Source organism: Podarcis bocagei, assembly GCF_964188305.1.
Source record: "Podarcis bocagei genome assembly, chromosome: 12".
Classification (NCBI taxonomy): Eukaryota; Metazoa; Chordata; class Lepidosauria; order Squamata; family Lacertidae; genus Podarcis; species Podarcis bocagei.
In genome coordinates, this window is record NC_138137.1 from 57,649,729 (window position 1) to 57,670,593 (window position 20,865).

General features: G+C 48.7%; 1 protein-coding gene across 7 annotated transcripts in view; it reads left to right on the top strand.

The window, feature by feature from the left end:
• Nucleotides 1-20,865, top strand: part of NBEAL2 (neurobeachin like 2) — a 242,208-nt gene that overhangs the window by 174,429 nt on the left and 46,914 nt on the right. For 6 of the 7 annotated variants that reach the window (XM_081163421.1, XM_081163425.1, XM_081163424.1 and 3 more), the window contains 9 exons: nt 1,207-1,365; nt 5,181-5,337; nt 6,909-6,994; nt 8,949-9,698; nt 11,969-12,147; nt 13,368-13,527; nt 15,171-15,308; nt 18,080-18,385; nt 19,606-19,755. In XM_081163421.1, coding sequence (XP_081019547.1) covers nt 1,207-1,365; nt 5,181-5,337; nt 6,909-6,994; nt 8,949-9,698; nt 11,969-12,147; nt 13,368-13,527; nt 15,171-15,308; nt 18,080-18,385; nt 19,606-19,755 — 2,085 coding nt within the window. The remainder of the gene's footprint in view (nt 1-1,206; nt 1,366-5,180; nt 5,338-6,908; nt 6,995-8,948; nt 9,699-11,968; nt 12,148-13,367; nt 13,528-15,170; nt 15,309-18,079; nt 18,386-19,605; nt 19,756-20,865) is intronic. The other variant, XM_081163423.1, reaches the window with a different exon arrangement.

Sequence of the window (20,865 nt, forward strand, 5' to 3'; positions counted from 1 at the left end):
TGTTCGACAGTGGAATTTGCTGCCAAGGAGTGTGGTGGAGTCTCCTACTTTGGAGGTCTTTAAGCAGAGGCTTGACAACCATATGTCAGGAGTGCTCTGATGGTGTTTCCTGCTTGGCAGGGGGTTGGACTCAATGGCCCTTGTGGTCTCTTCCAACTCTATGATTCTATGATTCTAGCACAGCACTTTGCAACTGCTGCAGCAGGCAGGGGGTGGAAATCATTTAAGTGGTCAGCCAAGACCCTCAGCAACTGGGGCGGGGGGGGGGAGAATTTGGGAACCCCTAGAATAGAAGATTTCAGACCTCCAGTGCCAGTAGCAGCAGCACCAGATTCCCTGGATCCCTGTCCAGCTGTGCCTTCAATAGTGTGTACTAAAGGACAGAAGATTATAGGACGATGCGGCTGAGACTTCCTGCGATTGCACAAATTTTAGTTCCCTTTGTCTCCTAACTGGGGGCCACATTTCTGGATCTGCCATGTCGGCCAATCTTTCTCTTCCGTGTGTTGGGTGGGGGTCTTCCTTTGTTCTATCTGTCCTTAAGACAAGGTTTTGGAGTCTGCTGGGTTGCAATTCCCACCACCCCATACCATCTATGGGGGCGACCACCTGGGAATGGCTGACTTGGTGAACTGCTGTATTAACATGATGGACATGGATGTATCACTGGTCTAAATCACCGAGCCTCTTGGGCTTGCCAATCGGAAGGTCGGCAGTTCGAATCCCCGCGACGGGGTGAGCTCCTGTTTCTCTCTCCCAGCTCCTGCCAACCTCGCAGTTTGAAAGCACACTAGTGCTAGGAGATAAATAGGTACCACTCCACCGGGAAGGCAAACAGCATTCCTGTGTGCTCTGGTTTCCGTCACGGTGTCCCGTTGCGCCAGAAGCAGTTAAGTCCTGCTGGCCACATGACCCGGAAAGCTGTCTGTGGACAAACGCCGGCTCCCTCGGTCTGAAAGCGAGATGAGTGCCGCAACCCCATAGTCGCCTGTGATTGGACTTAACCCTCCAGGGGTCCTTTACCTTTTTACCTTTTACCTAAACGGATATGTCTAGAGACTCGGACAACAGAGGGCAGCTCTAACACCCACATTGCTTCCCTCGAGTTCTTGTGATTTCGTGCAGCAACCCTGCCTTCTCGCCGTTTCCCTCGACAACTTTCTGTATGTTGTAAGCCTCTTAATATTTTTCTTCTGTGTCCCGCAGGTCTGCGGAGTGCTGGAGGTGATCCACAGCCTTCTGAAAAGCTCCCCATCCCAGGAGCAGATTTACACATTCCTCTTTGAGCCGGGGAACGTGGAGATTTTTTTCTCGCTGCTCGTCCAGCGGAAGTTCTCGGACGAAGTGCGCGAGAGGATCTTCAAGGTGAGAGAGCTGTTGGGGGGGGGGGGCTTCCTGGGGCTCGAGTGCTCCAGGTCTCTCGCTGGACTCTCTTTTTAAAAAAAAATAATTTTTATTAACAGGCCAATCACATCACATTATCCAAATCACATTAGTTCCAAATTATACAGCCAAATTTTAAATTTTGTTGAGGGTAACCATACTTCAAGCTCCGCACGAGTCCAAAACTCCGGAAAAGTCCAGACATCACTTATATTACTGCTTTAATTAGACAGTTCCATCCAGTTCGATCCGGATAGTCCTTTATTACCGCATTTTTCGCACCATAGGACGCACCGGACAATAGGACGCACTTTGTTTTAGAGAGGGGAGAACAAGAAAAAAAAATTCTCCCCCTCTCTGCCCAGCGCCCCTTCAGTGAAGCGGCAGGAGGCGCTGCACAGAGAGGGGGAGAACTTTCCCCCTCTTGTTTTCCCGCTCTAAAACAAGGTGCCGTTTAGGGTGCGTTCAGGCGGCTACCTTGGAAGCCTGGAGAGCGGTCGGTGTGCACTGACCCCTCTCGCTCTCCAGGCTTCAGGTTCCTTTCGACCTGCTCTTTGGGGCTGGCGGGGGGAAGCCCACCACCAGCCCCAAGGAGCAGGTCAGGGAGCAGCGGAAAGGCGCAGCGGAGAGGCTCCTGCCATAGCCGCGCATCACCTCTCCAGCCGGGAGAGAGTCGCGGGGTGCTTCTCTCGCCCTGCGCGCGCTCTCCCGGCTGGAGAGGTGACACGCGGCTATGGCAGGAGCCTCAATAGCCGCGCGTCACCTCTCCACCGGGAGAGGGTCGCAGGGGGCTGCTTTAGCCCCACACGCGCTCTCCCAGTTGGAGAGGTGACACGGGGCTGTAGAGGTTCCTGCCATAGCCACGCATCACCTCTCCAGCCAGGAGAGGGTCGCGGGGCTATGGCGTCTTCGCTCCATAGGACGCACACACATTTCCCCTTCATTTTTGAAGGGGAAAAAGTGCGTCCTATAGAGCGAAAAATACGGTCCTTTCTTTCTCTTCTTGATGTTATTGTATATTCCTTTCTTTGCAATCTCTGATGATTTTCACAAGCAGATTGAAAACAGGCGTCTCTGTGTGGGTTTTATACTCTTCGAAAAATATCGCTCAGGGACAGCCTCTGTTCAGCGCTTCCATAAACACAATTAATCTTCGGTCTGTCCTTAATTTTTCTCAGGCTTACCAAATAAATCAAATGAATCAGGGGGCTCTGTCAGGTCAAACTTGCGTTCCAACATTCCTTCTCATTCGAACGATCCTGCTTCTCCTCCCCCTGTCCTCCTTTCTCCGGCAAGCCTGTCTTGGCGAGACGCCATTTTTTAACTGCGTCATAAAAAAATTCCTCTTTCTCACTGTTCACCAATTTTCTCTCCTGTTGTAATCCATCCCACACGGTTCTTAAAATCCTGCTTATGATTAATAAAAACGCGATGATCTTGTTTCTATCCTCTCGCCGGACTCTCATGGGGTTGGGGTTTCAGGTCTAGAGGGGCCCAACCATGTGGAGTGTCGTGGGCAGAAATTCCAAGGCCTAGTTCACAGCAGGAAGCTGTCTGGTGGGGTTTGAGCGTGAGATGCACAAACCCTGAGGGCAAGGGGAACAGCCATATCTGTAGACCCGAATCTCTTCCCCGTGTAATTTCACTATGAAATAGCAACAGTTTCCCTATTGCCTTCGTTATATACCTCTAGGCACCAGGCGAAAACAGTCAGGTGGGCAGCTAATAATAATAATAATAATAATCTAATGCTTATTAGATGGATTTCCCCCCTAAATTGATTTTTGATTTTATTGTTATTCACGTTTTATACCGTATTTTATGCTGTTTTTTTGTAGCATCAATTAAGTGTTTTAAATTTGTTATTAGCCACCCTGAGCCCGGTTTTCTGAGCTGGGAAGGGCAGGGTATAAATAATATTTTATTATTATTATTATTGTTATTATTAAACCCAGGCCTTGGGCTGATTGGTAACCTATACCCTATTAAATGTGTTTGTAAGGGCTTGTGTTTTTGTGGGAATGTTGTGGATAGTAGGAGAGGATATATTGATTAAATATTATCCTTCCTCACTCAAGCTAGCGAGCTGGTAGCAGAGCACATTCCCTTCTACGTAGCAGGAAGCAAGTTGATGGATTCGTTAGAATCGTATAAGTTGAGCAATCCAGTCTGGCTTGTCCAGAATGGATTGTTCCTGGTAAATTCCCCTTAAAAAGTTCCCTCTTAAAAACCAGAATGACATGACAGTCTTCTTTTGAAAGTAACGATAAAGTTTACAGTAGAGCCAGTGTGGTGTAGTGGTTAAGAGTGGTAGTCTCGTAATCTGGTGAACCGGGTTCGCTTCCCCGCTCCTCCACATGCAGCTGCTGGGTGACCTTGGGCTAGACACACTTCTCTGAAGTCTCTCAGCCTCACTCACCTCACAGAGTGTTTGTTGTGGGGGAGGAAGGGAAAGGAGAATGTTAGCCACTTTGAGACTCCTTCGGGTAGTGATAAAGCGGGATATCAAATCCAAACTCTTCTTCTTCTCCTTACGACCGCCTCTACTTGGGCCCGATCCAAGTTGCAATCGCAGCTAACCTGGAAGTAAATACAGTGGTACCTCGGGTCACAGACGCTTAAGGTTACAGACTCCACTAACCCTGAAATAGTACCTTGGGTTAACAACTTTGCTTCGGATAAGAACGGAAATCACATGGCGGTAGCAGCAGGAGGCCCCATTAGCTAAAGTGCTGCTTCAGGTTAAGAACGGTTTCAGGTTAAGTATGGACCTCCAGAACGAATTAAGTTCTTAACCAGAGGTACCACTGTACCAGGTTAGCCGCAATTCACGCACGCGCAGAATCGGCTTCTGCCGTTTGTGCATGCACAGAAGCACACCGCCGCCGAATGCGCCTGCGCACAATGGCACTAGCGACCCAAATCAACTTACGGACGAACAGACCTCCGTAACTGATTATGTCCGAAAGTAGAGGTTCCACTCTACTTGCATTCAGTTCACAGTAGTGTCCCTAAGGTAGGCTATAGTTACAGTTGTAGAGAAAAAGAAGTCTGAGCTATGTATTCTACCTTGCGGATTCCATCCTCTTCTAAGCATGAGCCACATTCTGCTGGCTAAGAGCCCAGGGAAGAGTCAGAAAGGAAAAATGGGGAAAGGCAATAATAATAATAATAATAATAATAATAATAATAATAATAATAATAATAATAATAATAATAATAATAATAATAATAATTTATTTATTTATACCCAGCCCATCTGGCTGGGTTTCCCCAGCCACTCTGGGCAGCTTCCAACAAAACACTAAAATACAATAACCTCTTAAACATTAAAAACTTCCCTAAACAGGGCTGCCTTCAGATGTCTTCTAAAAGTCTGGTAGTTGTTTTTCTCTTTGACATCTGGTGGGAGGGCGTTCCACAGGGCGGCTGCCACCACCAAGAAGGCCCTCTGCCTGGTTCCCTGTAACTTGGCATCTCTCAGCGAGGGAACCACCAGAAGGCCCTCGGAGCTGGACCTCAGTGTCCGGGCAAAACGATGGAGGTGGAAAAGAGGAAGGTGGCTGTGTGGCTAGCCCTTTTATTGGGTCAGCTAGGGTCCAGCCCATCTACCTGGCCACACACAGGAGGAGTAAGCTCCAGAGCAGGTAAGACAGGAAGTCCTGCCCTGTGTGTCCACTCTAGGAAAACAGGAAATGTTGTATTTGACTGCTTCCATAATAATACACCCCACAGTTATTTGGGGGGGGGTTCCCATTCTCATGGGATGTTACCTTCTTCATCCTTTCTCCGCACAGATCCTGTACAAAATGCTGAAGTACGAGAAGATGAACGAACGGAGCAAGCAGCGCCTGAAGCTGAAGGACGTTGGCTTCCTAGGCTTCATCTCGTACCTGAACGACATCCCGGTGTCCATGCTGATCCGCTACCTTTGGGAGCAGGTGATTGGGCCAGGTAAGGCCCAGGGAGAGATGCAAGTGGCGCTGTGGGTTAACCCACAGAGCCTAGGACTTGCCGATCAGAAGGTCGGCGGTTTGAATCCCCGCGACGGGGTGAGCTCCTGTTGCTTGGTCCCTGCTCCTGCCAACCTAGCAGTTCGAAAGCACGTCAAAGTGCAAGTAGATAAATAGGCACCGCTCCAGCGGGAAGGTAAATGGAGTTTCCGTGCGCTGCTCTGGTTTGCCAGAAGCGGCTTAGTCATGCTGACCACATCACCCTGAAGCTGTACGCCGGCTCCCTCGGCCAAGAAAGCGAGATGAGCGGCACGACCCCAGAGTCGGCCACGACTGGACCTAATGGTCAGGGGTTCCCTTTACCTTTAAGGCCCAAGGAAGGCGGTGCAGAAACTTCACCTGGTGCAAAATTCGGCGGCCAGGTTGCTCACCATTTAAGGATGTTGCACTGATCCTTGTCTCTGACCGCACTGGCTGCCAATTAGTTTCCAACTGTGCTGGTTTTGACCTATAAAGCCTTAAACAGCTCAGGACCTGACAGCTAAAGATATGCAATGAAGGCGCCAGGCAGGCCTCCCTGGGGAGAGCAGCCGCAAGCAGGGAGCCACCACAGAAAAGGCCCTGTTCTCATGTTGCCGCCCTTTGGACCTCTCGTGGAAGAAACACACTCTTTGAGAAACACTGCCCTAGATAATCCCAGTGTCCATCCCCCCAAGGGGCAGTCCTTCCTACTTTGGGAACTGTTGAGACAGTATCGGACTAGGACCCGGGAGAGACCAGGGTTCGAATCCCCACTTGCCCATGAAGCTCCCTGCATGATCTAGGGCCCATCGCTCACTTTCAACCTCACCTACCGTATTTTTCGCTCTATAGGACGCACTTTTTGCCCTCCAAAAATTAAGGGGAAACGTGTGTGCGTCCTATGGAGCGAATGCAGGCTCCTTGGCTTCAGCGAAAGCAACGCGAAGCCTCCGAAGCGCAGAGGGAGCGCTCCAGAGGCTACGCATTGCTTTCACTGAAGCCTGGAGAGCGAGAGGGGTCGGAGGCTGTCCCTGAAGCCTTTGAAGCGCAGCGGGAACTCGCGCTGCGTTCCAAAGGCTTCAGGGTTAGCTGCGCAAAGCCTCCGCAGGGCAGCGGGGTGCCTTCACCCCGCTGCCCTCCGGAGGCTTCACGGGCTGTCCCAGAAGCCAGAACAGCGAGCGCTGCGTAACGCTCTGTCTCGCTGTTCTAGCTTCGGGGTTAGCGGCGCAAAGCCTCAGCAGGGCACGGGTATGAAGGCTCCCAGTGCCCTGCGGTGGCTTCGCGCAAAGCTAGACCAGCTATCCCAGCGGCTATCCCAGAAGCCAGATCCCTCTTGCTGTTCTGGCTTCTGGGATTCAGAATTTTTTTTTCTTGTTTCCTCCCCCCAAAACTAGGTGCGTCCTATCATCTGGTGCGTCCTATACAGCGAAAAATTCGGTACCTCACAGGATTGTTGTGAGAATAAAATGAGGGGGGAGGAACCGTTGAGCACCCTGCTGTTTCCTTTTGCTCCAACCAAGACTGTGTTCTGCTGCCTTGCTTTCTCCCCAGACACCCCGAACTACAAGGATTTGTTGGCCGTGATCTACCTCTCACACCGGGCAGAGCTGACCGTCAGGCTGGACATCTGCAGAGAGGTGAGGGGTGGAGCCAGGATCTTACCAGCTCCCGAGATGCTTCATCTGGGCAGGGCGAAACAGCCCAGTGCACACGAAAAAGCATGCAAAGGAGCCTTGCGCAGAGTCAGGCCATTGGGCCTTTGGAGCCAGTGGACTCTGCTCTGACTGGCAGCTGCTGTGCAGGGTCTTAGGCAAAGAACTGCCCGTGGGAGATGCCAACTTGTAGAGTTGGCAGGGACCCCAAGGTGACATCCAGCTCTCTCCCACCATTTCCAGGTTTGAATTGAGCTGTTTCTTTCCCGGCACTGCGCATTAGTGCGTAAGTGTGCGCCGGGAGGACGGGACAACACCTGCGTTGAGAAGCATTGCTGCTTCCAACTAGGCAGTGCACAGCCGTCATGGCTAATAGAAATCGATAGCCCTCTCCTCCGCGAATCTGTCTGATGCTCTTTAAAGCAGGATTACGAGAAGCACAGCTGTGATGCTATCGCCAAATTCCTTCACGGACGCATTCGCACCAGGCAGAAATCTCAATGCACAACCCCCCGCTCACACCAGGACTGGCCCTGGGACGTTTCGGGTGGCAACCTCTGTCACGAATTCTTCGCGGCGCTTTAGCAGAAATGCTCAGAGTTCCAGGTTCTTCAGTGCAGTACATTTATTGTGAGCTATATATACAAATGGGACGCGGGTGGCGCTGTGGGTAAAACCTCAGCGCCTAGGACTTGCCGATCGCATGGTCGGTGGTTCGAATCCCCACGGCGGAGTGCGCTCCCGTCGTTCGGTCCCAGTGCCTGCCAACCTAGCAGTTCGAAAGCACCCTCGGGTGCAAGTAGATAAATAGGGACCGCTTACGAGCACGAAGGTAAATGGCGTTCCGTGTGCTGCGCTGGCTTGCCAGATGCAGCTTGTCATGCTGGCCACGTGACCCGGAAGTGTCTGCGGACAGCGCTGGCTCCCGGCCTGTAGAGTGAGATGAGCGCACAACCCTAGAGTCTGGCAAGACTGGCCCGTACAGGCAGGGGTACCTTTACCTTATATATACAAATGGAGATGGACGAGGTGGTTGGACAGTGTTCTCGAAGCTACCAACATGAGTTTGACCAAACTGCGGGAGGCAGTGGAAGACAGGAGTGCCTGGCGTGCTCTGGTCCAGGGGGTCACGAAGAGTCGGACACGACTAAATGACAAAATAATATATACAAATGAGGGACATGGGTGGCGCTGTGGGTTAAACCACAGAGCCTAGGACTTGCCGATCAGAAGGTCGGCGGTTCGAATCCCCACAACGGGGTGAGCTCCCGTTGCTCAGTCCCTGCTCCTGCCCACCTAGCAGTTCGAAAGCACGTCAAAGTGCAAGTAGATAAATAGGTACCACTCTGGTGGGAAGGTAAACGGCGTTTCCGTGCGCTGCTCTAGTTCGCCAGAAGCAGCTTAGTCATGCTGGCCACATGACCCAGAAACTGTATGCCGGCTCCCTCGGCCAATAAAGTGAGATGAGCGCTGCAACCCCAGAGTCGGCCACGACTGGACTTAACGGTCAGGGATCCCTTTACCTTTATATATACAAATATCTACAGGCTATAATAAATGAGCAGTTCATACAGTCAAACAGAGTACCTGGCTGCACCTTAAGGCAAATAGGTACTTCGGGGTCGCTGTAGGACGCAACCTGAAAAGATTTAACCTGAAGCAAACGTAAAAAGAGGTATGACTGTATTTTGGGCAGATAGCATTCATTTGAGGCCAAATCTGCTGCCCCTTGTGGATCCTACCACCCAAGGTGGTCATCTCATGGGTGGACCGACCCTGTCTCTCCCTCTCCCTCCCTCTCTCTGTCACACACACACTCAGCAACCGCCTACTTATGCCCACCAAGTTGTGCCATCTTTGGTCAAGCTCAACATCCACAACAGCTGCCAGCTCGCTTGTCCTGTCCTGGGTGCCAACGGCTCCCCTTTTTCTCTTCCAGCTCTTCCGCCTGATCTACAAGCCGCAAGACCCGGCCAAGCAGACGGTCAGGCAGCTGGCCAAACTGGCCGGCTGGCAGGACACCCTCACCAAGCTCTACGTCAAGGAGTCCTACGAGTCACGCCAGCACAGCCTGTCGGGCTCAGCCAATGGCGGAGGCAGCCTGGACCTCCCCAAGGCCTCGGACCAGCCGGGCGCAGAGGCCGGGAAGGAAACCTCCGGCTCCGCTCCGCCTTCGGCCTCCGACCTCCAGGATCTGGACGTCTTCCTTCCGCTGGGCTTCGAGGCCTCGGACCCGGAGCTGTCGGAAGGCTTTTCGGACCACTCGGTCTCGCCCACCAGCAGCCAGAGGGGCAAGGCTTTCCCGACGTACGGCTTCAAGTCGTTCGACTCCTCCGACCTGGCCAGCCGCTCCTCCTCTTCCAACACCATCGACGCTCCCGGGGCCACGGAGGCCCCCCAAGCGGGGGACACGCTCCCGGCCGACAGGGTCTACCACCCGCTGTCTCCCTTCTCCATGTCTCCATTCGACCTCGGCCTGGATTTGGGCAGCACCAGCTCGGCCACCACAGCCGAGAGCGGAGACCAGACGCCCGTGAGCCTGCCGGGGACCCCGTCGCCACTGGATAACTTTAAGCCCTTCCCGGGGACACGGGTAAGGAAGAGCTCCAGCCTCTCTAACGTACTGGACGACACCAGCTACCAGGATACCTTGCCCAGTGACAGCATCTCCAACACCAGCAACCCTCAGGTGAGCCTCTTTCCTCTCCATCTTCCTGTGTGAGGTGTTGAGACAGGTGTGCAAACTCCGAAATCTCCACCTTGTTGGCTATTTGCAGTTTAGTTGCGCTGCAGAAAGCTTGCTGGGGAGACCACACATTACAAGAAACTCGAAAATACCGTGATTTTCGCTCTATAAGACACACCAGACCACAAGACGTACCTAGTCTTTGGAGGAGGAAAACAAGAAAAAACAATATTCTGAATCTCAGAAGCCAGAACAGCAAGAGGGATCGCTGCGCAGTGAAAGCAGCAATCCCTCTTGCTGTTCTGGCTTCTGGGATAGCTGCGCAGCCTGCATTCGCTCCATAAGACGCACACACATTTCCCCTTACATTTTAGGAGGGAAAAAGTGAGTCTTATAGAGCAAAAAATACGGTAACTTTAACAAGGTTTTAATAACAATAACTCCTTTTACACTAAACATATCAACAGGCATGACCCATCCACCAGGGTACTGAGAGAGCTAGGTGCTGCTCTTTATATACTACACCCAATTGCTGACACAGCTTACCGTATTTTTTGCACCATAACACTCACTTTTTTCCTCCTAGAAAGTAAGGGGAAATGTCTGTGCGTGTTATGGAGCGAATGCCTGCGGGTGGCGGGGGGGATCTGCTGCAGTCGTGAGCAGAGGATCCATGGTTCCCCTTCCTTCCCTCCTCCGTGGTGACAAAGCATGGATCCACATGGATCCTCAGGATTTTTGCATTGGGCTACTCCAAACTCACTGTCAGATCACATGTCTGTGGCCACAGCATGAACCACAAAAATCATATATCCACTATTTCGTTTAGAATATTTTTTTTCTTGTTTTCCTCCTCTAAAAACTATGTGCGTGTTATGGTCTGGTGTGTGTTATAGAGCGAAAAATACGGTAATTAACACAACTTAGCAGCACCTGCTATACTGTTTCACAGCTGTAAAACTGGGTCTCGTTATTTGCTCTGGCCCTTAAAGACATACACATCTTGTGGAACAATAATGAACCTTCACATTTAAAGAGACCATTCAACATAACTAAGCATGCTCTCTTTCTAGGACATTGTTATGTGCCGGCGTGAGAGAGTGAGAGGGTTGTTCTTTTTAGGGGAGGGGGGAGGGGGAAATGGGGGAATGAGGATGATGTATTTTTGATAAATTGTTATGTTGAAATTCCTAATAAAAAAAAATTATTATTATTTTAAAAAGAGAAGTCTCTGTCGCAGAAATACCTGCAAGAAATTCGCAGTTTTGGAAACAACCCAACCTTCCTTTAAATTTGCTTCACACACCCAGAGTGAAATATAGTGGTATTCTTTCTAGGCAGTCTTAAGCTACTTCAATGTTTATGTTGTTTTGGCTTTATTGTAATGCTTCAGTAGCACAAAAAGAAGCAAAATCTGTATCTACAAATACTCAAGCATGAAAATTCTGTTGTTTAACTCACTGCCTGTACCTCTTTTTAAACTGATGAACGGCATACAGGCTGTAAGCTATTTTAATATGTAGAAAATCCTCTTTTCAAAACATGAGTATTAATCAGGGTGGTGCAACTCTTTTTCTTAGTAGTAGTAGTAGTAATAATAATAATAATTTATTATTTATACCCCGCCCATCTGGCTGAGTTTCCCCAGCCACTCTGGGCGGCTTCCAACAGAATATTAAAATACAATAGTCTGTTAAACATTAAAAGCTTCCCTAAACATACTTAAACATATCGTATGTGTCTTGGATGTCTGATCCTAACTACAATTATCTAAAACTAAGCTAGCATTAGAAAAATCAGAAAGTGTAATTCTGTTTCTGGGAGTCTCTGAATCCCAGGAATCGAAATTTGGGTAGGACCACCGTCAGACAAAAGTTAGTGTCGCTTTAGAAGTCAAAATACCAAACAATCTGTTTCTAGCATAATAAAAAACACACGGCTTATTTGTAATACGAAGTGCAGATGAGTTAAATGAGACTCATCCTTCTCTTGCAAGAATGTATTATTTCTCTGGTGCTAGAATTGCTTTACTTTGAATCTTTGTGTTCTTTTCATTGCGCAAAGGTGAGCAGCAAAAACTCATCAGTAGTGTGACAAAATAACTCCTCCCCCCAATAAAAAATTAAAAATAAACTGAGAAGTCTCAAACGCGGCAGCTTTTCCTTGCAGTCTCTCCACCCCCTTGATCCCATTGGCTGCTCTTTTCTGAACCTTTCCCAAGCCTGCAGGATTCCTTTTGGGGTGAGCTCACCTGTTGCTTCCTTCCTCCGCAGCAGACGCCCGAGGAAGAACTGTGCAACCTGCTCACCAACATCGTCTTCTCGGTCACCTGGCGAGGGGTGGAGGGCTGCGACGACGTGGCCTGGAAAGAGCGCGGGCAGGTCTTCTCGGTCCTCACCAAGCTGGGCTCGGCCTGCGAGTTGGTACGCCAGCCGGACGAGATCAAGCGCAGGTAAGGCAAGGCATTTTGAGGTGGGCAGAGTGTCTCCAGTGGAGCTGACCCAGGGTTAAGACTCTTGCTGACTGCCCTGCACTGAACCCAGAAATTCTCCCTTTTCTGGGTGCCTTTGGAAGAAAGTATGTGTTCTGTTTTCTAAAAGTCTGATGGTGTTCATTTCCTTGACATCTGGTGGGAGGGCGTTCCACAGGGCGGGCACCACCACCGAGAAGGCCCTCTGCCTGGTTCCCTGCAATCTCGCTTCTCGCAATGAGGGAACCACCAAAAGGCCCTCGGCGCTAGACCTCAGTGTCTGGGCAGAACGATGGGGGTGGAGACGCTCCTTCAGGTATACAGGACCGAGGCCGTTTAGGGCTTTAAAGGTCAGCACCAACACTTTGAATTGTGCTTGGAAATGTACTTGGAGCCAATGTAGGTCTTTCAGGACCGATGTTATGTGGTCCCGGCGGCCGTTCCCAGTCACCAGTCTAGCTGCCGCTTTCTGGATTAGTTGTAGTTTCCGGATCACCTTCAAAGGTAGCCCTTCTTCTTCTTCTTCTTCTTCTTCTTCTTCTTCTTCTTCTTCTTCTTCATCATCATTTTATTTATACCCCCACCCATCTGGCTGGGTTTCCCCAGCCACTCTGGGCAGCTTCCAGCAAAATAATAAAATACAGTACAGTGGTGCCTCAGGTTACATACGCTTCAGATTACATACACTTCAGGTTACAGACTCCGCTAACCCAGAAATAGTGCTTCAGGTTAAGAACTTTGCTTCAGGATGAGACCAGAAATTGTGCTCCAGCAGCGCGGCAGCAGCGGGAGGCCCCATTAGCTAAAGTGGTGCTTCAGGTTAAGAACAGTTTCAGGTTAAGAACGGACCTCCAGAACAAATTAAGTACTTAACCCGAAGTACCACTGTAATTCATCAAATATTAAAAGCTTCCCTAAACAGGGCTGCCTTCAGTTGTCTTCTAAAAGTCAGGTAGTTGTTTATTTCCTTGACATCTGATGGGAGGGTGTTCCACAGGGCAGGTGCCACTACCGAGAAGGCCCTCTGCCTGGTTCCCTGCAACCTCACTTCTCACAGGGAGGGAACCGCCAGAAGGCCCTCGGAGCTGGACCTCAGTGTCCGGGTTGAACGATGGGGGTGGAGACGCTCCTTCAGGTCTACTGGGCTGAGGCCGTTTAGGGCTTCCAAGGTCAGCACTGCCTCACCTCTCTTTCTCTCCCAGCCTCCTGGAGATGATGATGGAGTCGGCGCTGACGGATATCAAAGAGGCCACCCCCGCCATGCTGCCCAGCCTCACGCAGAACGCTCTCAAGCTGCTTCGCCTCCTCCAGGACTTCCTGTTCTCCGAGGGCCACAGCAACCGGGCCTTGTGGAGCGAGAAGGTTGGTGGAAGCTTTCTAGCTGGATGCAGGGGCCTAAATTATCAGGTCTCCTCCTTCTCTGCAATGGCAACACGGATCTGTGGCTGCTCCAAGTCTCTCATTGCTTGGGGAAAACCCTCGAGATACAGGGGGGACCTTCAGTCTCTGCAACGGTTTCATAGGGGCAGGAGATGGTTTGCTGTGCTCATTTGGCCTGATAGATCATGCTTTGTCTAATAAAGAGTTAACTCCGGCTTGCTTGGTGTGATTTCCTGCTTGCTCACTCCTGACGCTAGGTGGCTTTCTGAATTCTCCACCTCCAGCCTCCAGGGAGCATAAGAGGTCGGTGTGACGATCACACAGGGTCCCCGGACGTTTCACCGTCTATTGATCCCTGTGCCACCACTTTATTTCTTGCCGCTGCCACCCAGGCCCTACCTGGGACAATACTGAGTCCAGTCAGGGTTAAACTGGAACATAAACTTCTGTTTATTTATTGCAGTTTAACGAGTGTGTGGTTTCCTAAACGTTATCTGAAGGACCAGGTGCACAACCTGGGAGTCATTTTGGACTCACAGCTGTCCATGGAGGCGCAGGTCAATTCTGTGTCCAGGGCAGCTGTCTACCAGGTCCATCTGGTACGCAGGATGAGACCCTCCCTGCCTGTGGACTATCTGGCCAGAGTGGTGCATGCTCTAGTTATCTCCCGCTTAGACTACTGCAATGCGCTCTACGTGGGGCTACCTTTGAAGGTGACCCAGAAACTGCAATTAATCCAGAATGCGGCAGCTAGACTGGTGACTGGGAGCGGCCACAGAGACCATATAACACCGGTCCTGAGAGATCTGCATTGGCTCCCAGTACATTTCCGAGCACAATTCAAACTGTTGGTGCTGACCTTTAAAGCCCTAAACGGCCTCAGTCCTGTATGCGTGAAGGAGCGTCTCTACCCCCATCGTTCAGCCCAGACACTGAGATCCAGCGCCAACGGCCTTCTGGTGGTTCCCTCATTGCGAGAAGTGAGGTTACAGGGAACCAGGCAGAGGGCCTTCTCGGTAGTGGTGCCCGCCCTGTGGAACACCCTCCCACCAGATGTGAAGAAAATAAGCAGCTATCTTCTCTTTAAAAGACATCTGAAGGCAGCCCTGTTCAGGGAAGTTTTTAATATTTAATGCTGTATTGCTTTTAACACTTGATTGGAAGCCGCCCAGAGTGGCTGGGGAAACTCAGCCAGATGGGTGGGGTATAAATAATAATTTATTTATTTATTATTATTATTATTATTATTATTATTATTATTATTAGTCAATTACAATCATAGGATGCCTATCCAGACCTATAACTTCCGCTACCTGCTCTCGCTCACTAAACTACCTCTCAGATATTTACTCGTATTCCTAGCCCCTAACTGTTCCTGACTCAACTTATTTCGCTACACTAACTCAACCTACCCACAGACTCTATCCCAATTCACTCCCACTCCAACCAGCCACCCAACTCCCAACGAACTCCTCCCAGAGCTGGTTTTATAGTCCCTCTGACTCCACCCCCTGGGTCCTGATTGGGTAACCCGTTTAACTATTTCACCTCCAGCACTCTCATATGTTAACGTCACAGTCGGCCGTCCTTGCATCTTCACATTGTGCTTCTCTCCTTGGCTCCAGGTTTATGAGGGGGTCAACAGCCTGTTGGACAAACTGGGCGTCTGGCACCACTTGGCCAACGGCACCTCCGACTTGAAGGAGATGGCGCAGATCGGCTTGCGGGTGCTCATCGGATATATCTCACTGGAGGACTTACAAGTAAGTTGTCCAGCTAACTTGGTGGGGCCCGTCCTCCTCCTTCCAGTTCATGGTGATTCCGGGCTGCTTTTGCAACATGTGCAAAAGATCTCCCCCAGGTTTGCTATGTTTTTTTTTTCTTTTTTTAAAAAAAATATTAATTAATTTTCCAATTTTATAACAAACATATCAACAAATAAGAAAAACCAAAAAACAGACAAACATTTACCCTTCTGAAATAATCCCACTTTTGTTATCATTGTTAAATTACTTCCTCGAATCCTCCTGAGTTTCCATATAAATCATTGTAGCAGTTTTCCAAAACTTATTTTCACATAAAGTTACTAGATCAATTATCATCTTTCTTTCTTTTCATTTTGACTTTCATCCATAATGCTCTACAATATTACATATTTAAATCCTAGGCCCATCTGTCACTCACAAGTAATTCTATTTAAGCTATCTTAGCATGTTTAACTAAGTAATCTTTAAATTTTATCCATTCCTCGTGGTACTCCTCCTCCTTCTGGTCGCGGACTCTTCCAGTCAGGTCGGCCTGCTCCGAAAAGTCCATCATCTTCATCTGCCATTCCTCCACCGTTGGGACTTCTTGTAATTTCCAGTTTTTGGCCAGCAAAATTCTAGCTGCAGTTGTGGCATACAAAAACAATCTAACATCTTTCTTGGGAAATTCCAAACCTGTTATTCCAAGTAGAAATGCTTCTGGTTTCTTAATAAATGTATATTTTGACATTTTTTTCAATTCATTATAAATCTTTTCCCAGAAGTCTTTCAGGTTTGCTATGTTCTTTTCTGCACACGGGGAGCCATTTTTTTCTATTTCTTTTTTTATTTGATTTTTAAAAGTATAAACATGCAAACAAACAACAATTCAAGATCCAAGTATCGAAATTTCTCTGAATTTCCTTACTTACCTCCCATCCCTTCCATGGGTCCTAGTGGTAGTATTTAAACTTTTTGTTTATGTTTGTTTTTGGTTTTGATGTATTGTGTGTTTTGTTTTTTCCTTTTTTTCTCTTTTCTTTTTATTGATTTGTATTGTTTAATTTCTCTTTTTGTCCACTTTTTTTCCTTTTCCTCTTTCTTCTCTTTGTAATTTTAAATTCTCAATAAATATCATTTTTTTTTAAAAAAAAAGTATTTACAACTGCATATCAATACATATCCAAATTTTTATCCTTCTAAATTATCCGTTACTTTACAAGTGTGATTAAAACCCTGCAAATGTTCTGACCTCCTTGCGATGGTCTCTCAAAAAGATAAATGATAAATTTTCCCCATTCCTTACAAAAATCTTGGTCTTCCTGATTCTCCCGGTCATTTTGGCCATTTCGGCATAATCCGGTCTGAGTCCAGTAACAAGTGTGCAATCATAACTACCGCATATGGTTTAGTGCAGGGGTCTGCAACCTTTAAGACAAAAAGAGCCACTTGGACCCGTTTCCGAAGAAAAAACAACAACTGGGAGCCGCAAAACCATTGCGACATTTAAAACAAATGGAGCCACGATCTGACAGCGGGCGGGAAGGTGACGTCAGGACGGTGCGTGACTAACGCACACACCGCCCCCATGCAACGTCACAGCCAGTACAGCGCCCGCCACAGTGAGGAGTATCGGGGCGCATAATGCGCCTCCTCCCCTCGCTAGTATCCGCCCCGGAGCCGCAGCAAAGATGTTAAAGAGCCACATGCGGCTCCGGAGCCGCGGGTTGCAGACCCCTGGTTTAGTGTGTCGTAATTCATGCAATGCAATTCTATACATGTTTGTTAAGAAGCAAGCTCTGTTGGGTTCAGCGGGGCTTTGTTAGAAGTGAGAGTGTATAGGACAGGGGTCTGCAACCCACGGCTCCGGAGCCGCATTTGGCTCTTTTACATCTTTGCTGCGGCTCCGGGGCAGATACTAGCGAGGGGAGGAGGCGCATTGTGCGCCCCGACACTCCTCACTGTGGCGGGCACTGTACTGGCTGTGACGTCGCATGGGGGCGGTGCATGCGTTAGTCACGCACCGTCCCGACGTCACCTTCCCGCCCGCTGTCAAATCGTGGCTCCGGAGATATATTTGTTTTAAATGTCGCAATGGTTTTGCGGCTCCCAGTTGTTGTTTTTTCTTCGGAAACGGGTCCAAGTGGCTCATTTTGTCTTAAAGGTTGCAGACCCCTGGTATAGGAGTGTAGCCTGAACACCAGGAAGGATAAATCTCTCCGTTTGTTTGTTTGTTTGTTTGTTTGTTTGTTTGTTATTTAATTAATTTTATTTTATAAAAGGAAGTCTTTTATTTCGTTGTTTGTATTGTTGTATGTTATGCTCACTGTATGTTATGTTCATGTTTAATGAGGGTGGATTATGTATTGGGGGGGTTATGCTGTAAATAAAATTCCAATAAAAATTATTAAATTTAATTAATTTTATTTATATTCCGCCCTTTCCCCAAACTGGGACTCAAGGCAGCTTTCCAAAATTCAAACAACATGGATAAAATACAAAAAGCTAAAAATATATAAATGACGGTGGTTAACTATTACAGAATTAAAGCTATATAAAAGCAAATCTGTGAACATACAGATAGTTAAAAACAGCACAGCCCTTTTAAAATATGTTTTTTTGGGGGGGTATTATTGGCTTGTTTTTATTTTGATGATGTATTTTGTGCTTTTATATTTTGATTTTATTCTGTGAACCGCCCTGAGACGGTATATAAATTCAATGAATGAATGAATGGCTGATGCTTCTGTTCCTTCCCGCCTTGAACCGCCCCTCTCCTCCCTCTCCAGTTGCAATCCATGGCCTACGTGAAGCTCCATAGCCTCCTGCAAACGGCCTCGGCCCCCAAGAAGGAGGAGGCCTGCTACGTCCTGGGCAAGCTGGAGACCCCCCTGCGCCACTCGCTGCACACCAAGTCGGAGACCTTCTCCTGGCTGGTGCCCATCATCCGCACTTTGATGGACAAGTGCTACGACACCCTGCGGCTGCAGCACTTCCTCCCCTCCCTGCCCCCCACCAACGGCAGCCCCACTTTCTACGAGGACTTCCAGGAGTTTTGCACCACCCCAGAGTGGACCGCCTTCATCGAGAAGCACGTAAGTCACTGACTTCCATCGCTGACGCCGCACTTCCTATATATCGTATTTTTTGCTCTATAGGACGCACCCGACCGTAGGACACACCTTGTTTTAGAGGGGGAGAACAAGGGGGGGGGAATTCTCCCCCTCTCTGCTCAGCACCCCTTCAGAGAAGCGGCAGGAGAAACGGAGCCCCTTCCATTTCTCCTCCTGCTTGGCTGAAGTGGTGCCGCGCAGCTCTCCCTCTCTGGTGAAGCCAGGAGTCTTGCTCACCCGGCTTCAGCAAAAGGAATTCGAAGCCTCCGGAGCGCAGCGCAAGTTCCCGCTGCGCTCCGGTGTCTTCAGACGGCTGTCCCTGAAGCCTGGAGAGCGAGAGGGGTCGGTGCGCACCGACCCCTCTCGCTCTCCAGGCTTCAGCGAAAGCAACGCGAAGCCTCTGGAGTGCGGAGCGAGCGCTTCCTCTGTGCTTCAGAGGCTTCGCGTTGCTATCGCTGAAGCCAAGGAACCTGCATTCGCTCCATAAGACGCACACACATTTCCCCTTACTTTTTAGGAGGGGGAAAAGTTCGTCCTATAGAGCGAAAAATACGGTACATTTTAAGCAAGATTGTATCTGTTATTCCGTATTTTCATACTGAAATATTTGTAGAATAAATTTGGAAGAAATTCTTCCAACTTTTCTTCTTTCTCTCTATTTTTTCTTCTTCTTTTTCCTTTTCTTTTTTTCCCTCTTTTTCATTTTTTTTTAAAAAAATTGTTTGTTGTTGTTGTTGTTTAGTCGTTTAGTCGTGTCCGACTCTTTGTGATCCCCTGGACCAGAGCATGCCAGGCACTCCTGTCTTCCACTGCCTCCCGCAGTTTGGTCAGACTCATGTTTGTAGCTTCGAAAACACTGTCCAACCATAAATTTTATTAGATGTTACCAAAGAAATGAAAAGGGGGAAAAAGAAAGAGAAACCATACATAAAAACATTTGTCTACACAATTTTCCAGAATGCAGACTAGAAAAGAAGAAAGACAAAAGATAAAAGAAAGAAACAAGAAAAATAATGGAAAAAAAATACTTTTCATAATCAATAACTCCAAATTCATACTTCAAACATTACAATATATAAATCCTAGTTAAAATATTATAAAATATTACATTTGGCCTGCTGCCTCTGTCCCATTGGATGCAGAGTTTTTTTTATAAAACAACGGTTCTTGATGGATCTTCCCCGGTGGGGTCTCCTCCACAGGTGCAGCCCACCATGGCCCAGTTTGAAGTGGACACGTTCGCCAAGAGTCACGACCACATGTCGAACTTCTGGAACGCCTGCTACGATGCCTTGATGAGCAGCTCCCAGACGAGGGAGAAGGAGAAAGCAGAGAGCAGGAGGAGGTTCCAGGTAGGCAGCGATGGGCAGGCACCCTGCGCTACAACTCCCACAGCTGGGATGAAATTGAAATACTTTATTGTCACTTGTGCAACTTGTATACAGTGAGATTACATGAGCACCCCCTACTGAGCTCTCACCTTAGCGAGGACCTCACTTGAAAAATCAATATAACTCAGGTGGTCAAAAAGGCCCAACAGAGACTCCATTTCCTCAGGGTCTTGCAAAAGAATAATGTTAAACAACAACTGATGAACTCCTTTTACCGGTCCACAATAGAAAGTGTCCTTTCATATTGTATCACAGTGTGGTATGCTGGCCTGACAGTCACGGACAGAAAGTGGTGGTGAATACAGCCCATGATATCATGGCTGTCCCTTGAGTCCGCTAGATGACATCGCAAGGGATCGTTGCCTTAGGAGAGTGAGAAAAATTCTCAGGGATGACTCACACCCCGGCCATCACCTCTTTAATCTTCTACCCTCGGGCAGGAGATATAGAGGTATAATCAGCCATACCAACAGGCTAAAAAACAGCTTCTATCCGTGAGCTGTTAGGCTGTTGAACGGAAAATAACATAGCGAAATGGACTTGCGAGGTGGTGTGTTGTTCGAAAAGAGATTGAGAGATTGAGTGTTTTTCATTGTACACAGGTTGCACAATGACAATAATAATAATAAAAATCTTTAAAAGGTGGCAGAAAGTGGATGGCGAGAGAATAAACAGCCGAGATGGCGCAGTTTTTCCTATATAGGGTGTGCGTTAATGGATGCACTCTCACAGACTCATGTGGCCTGTAATGTGTTGCAGTATGATCGCATCTTATGTGGGGGTTCAGTGGCAAGAGTTCTGCGAATCCTCAAAACCGCATCGAACTGCCCCGAGCGAGCATCTCCTTATATTTTCAGAGCTGGCGGAATGAGCAGCCCTTTTCTGATAAGCGCGGCAAAGTCGACTCAGTGCGCCGGCTCTGGGATGCTCTCACAAGATCTCGCTGGACCGTCCAAATTCCTGCAAGATCTCCCGGGACTATCCCTAGGATCCCAAGAGCTAGTTAGCATGCTGAATGGACCTTTCCCAGTGAGGCAGGCAGGGAGCATTAAAGCTCATTTTGCTCTGGAA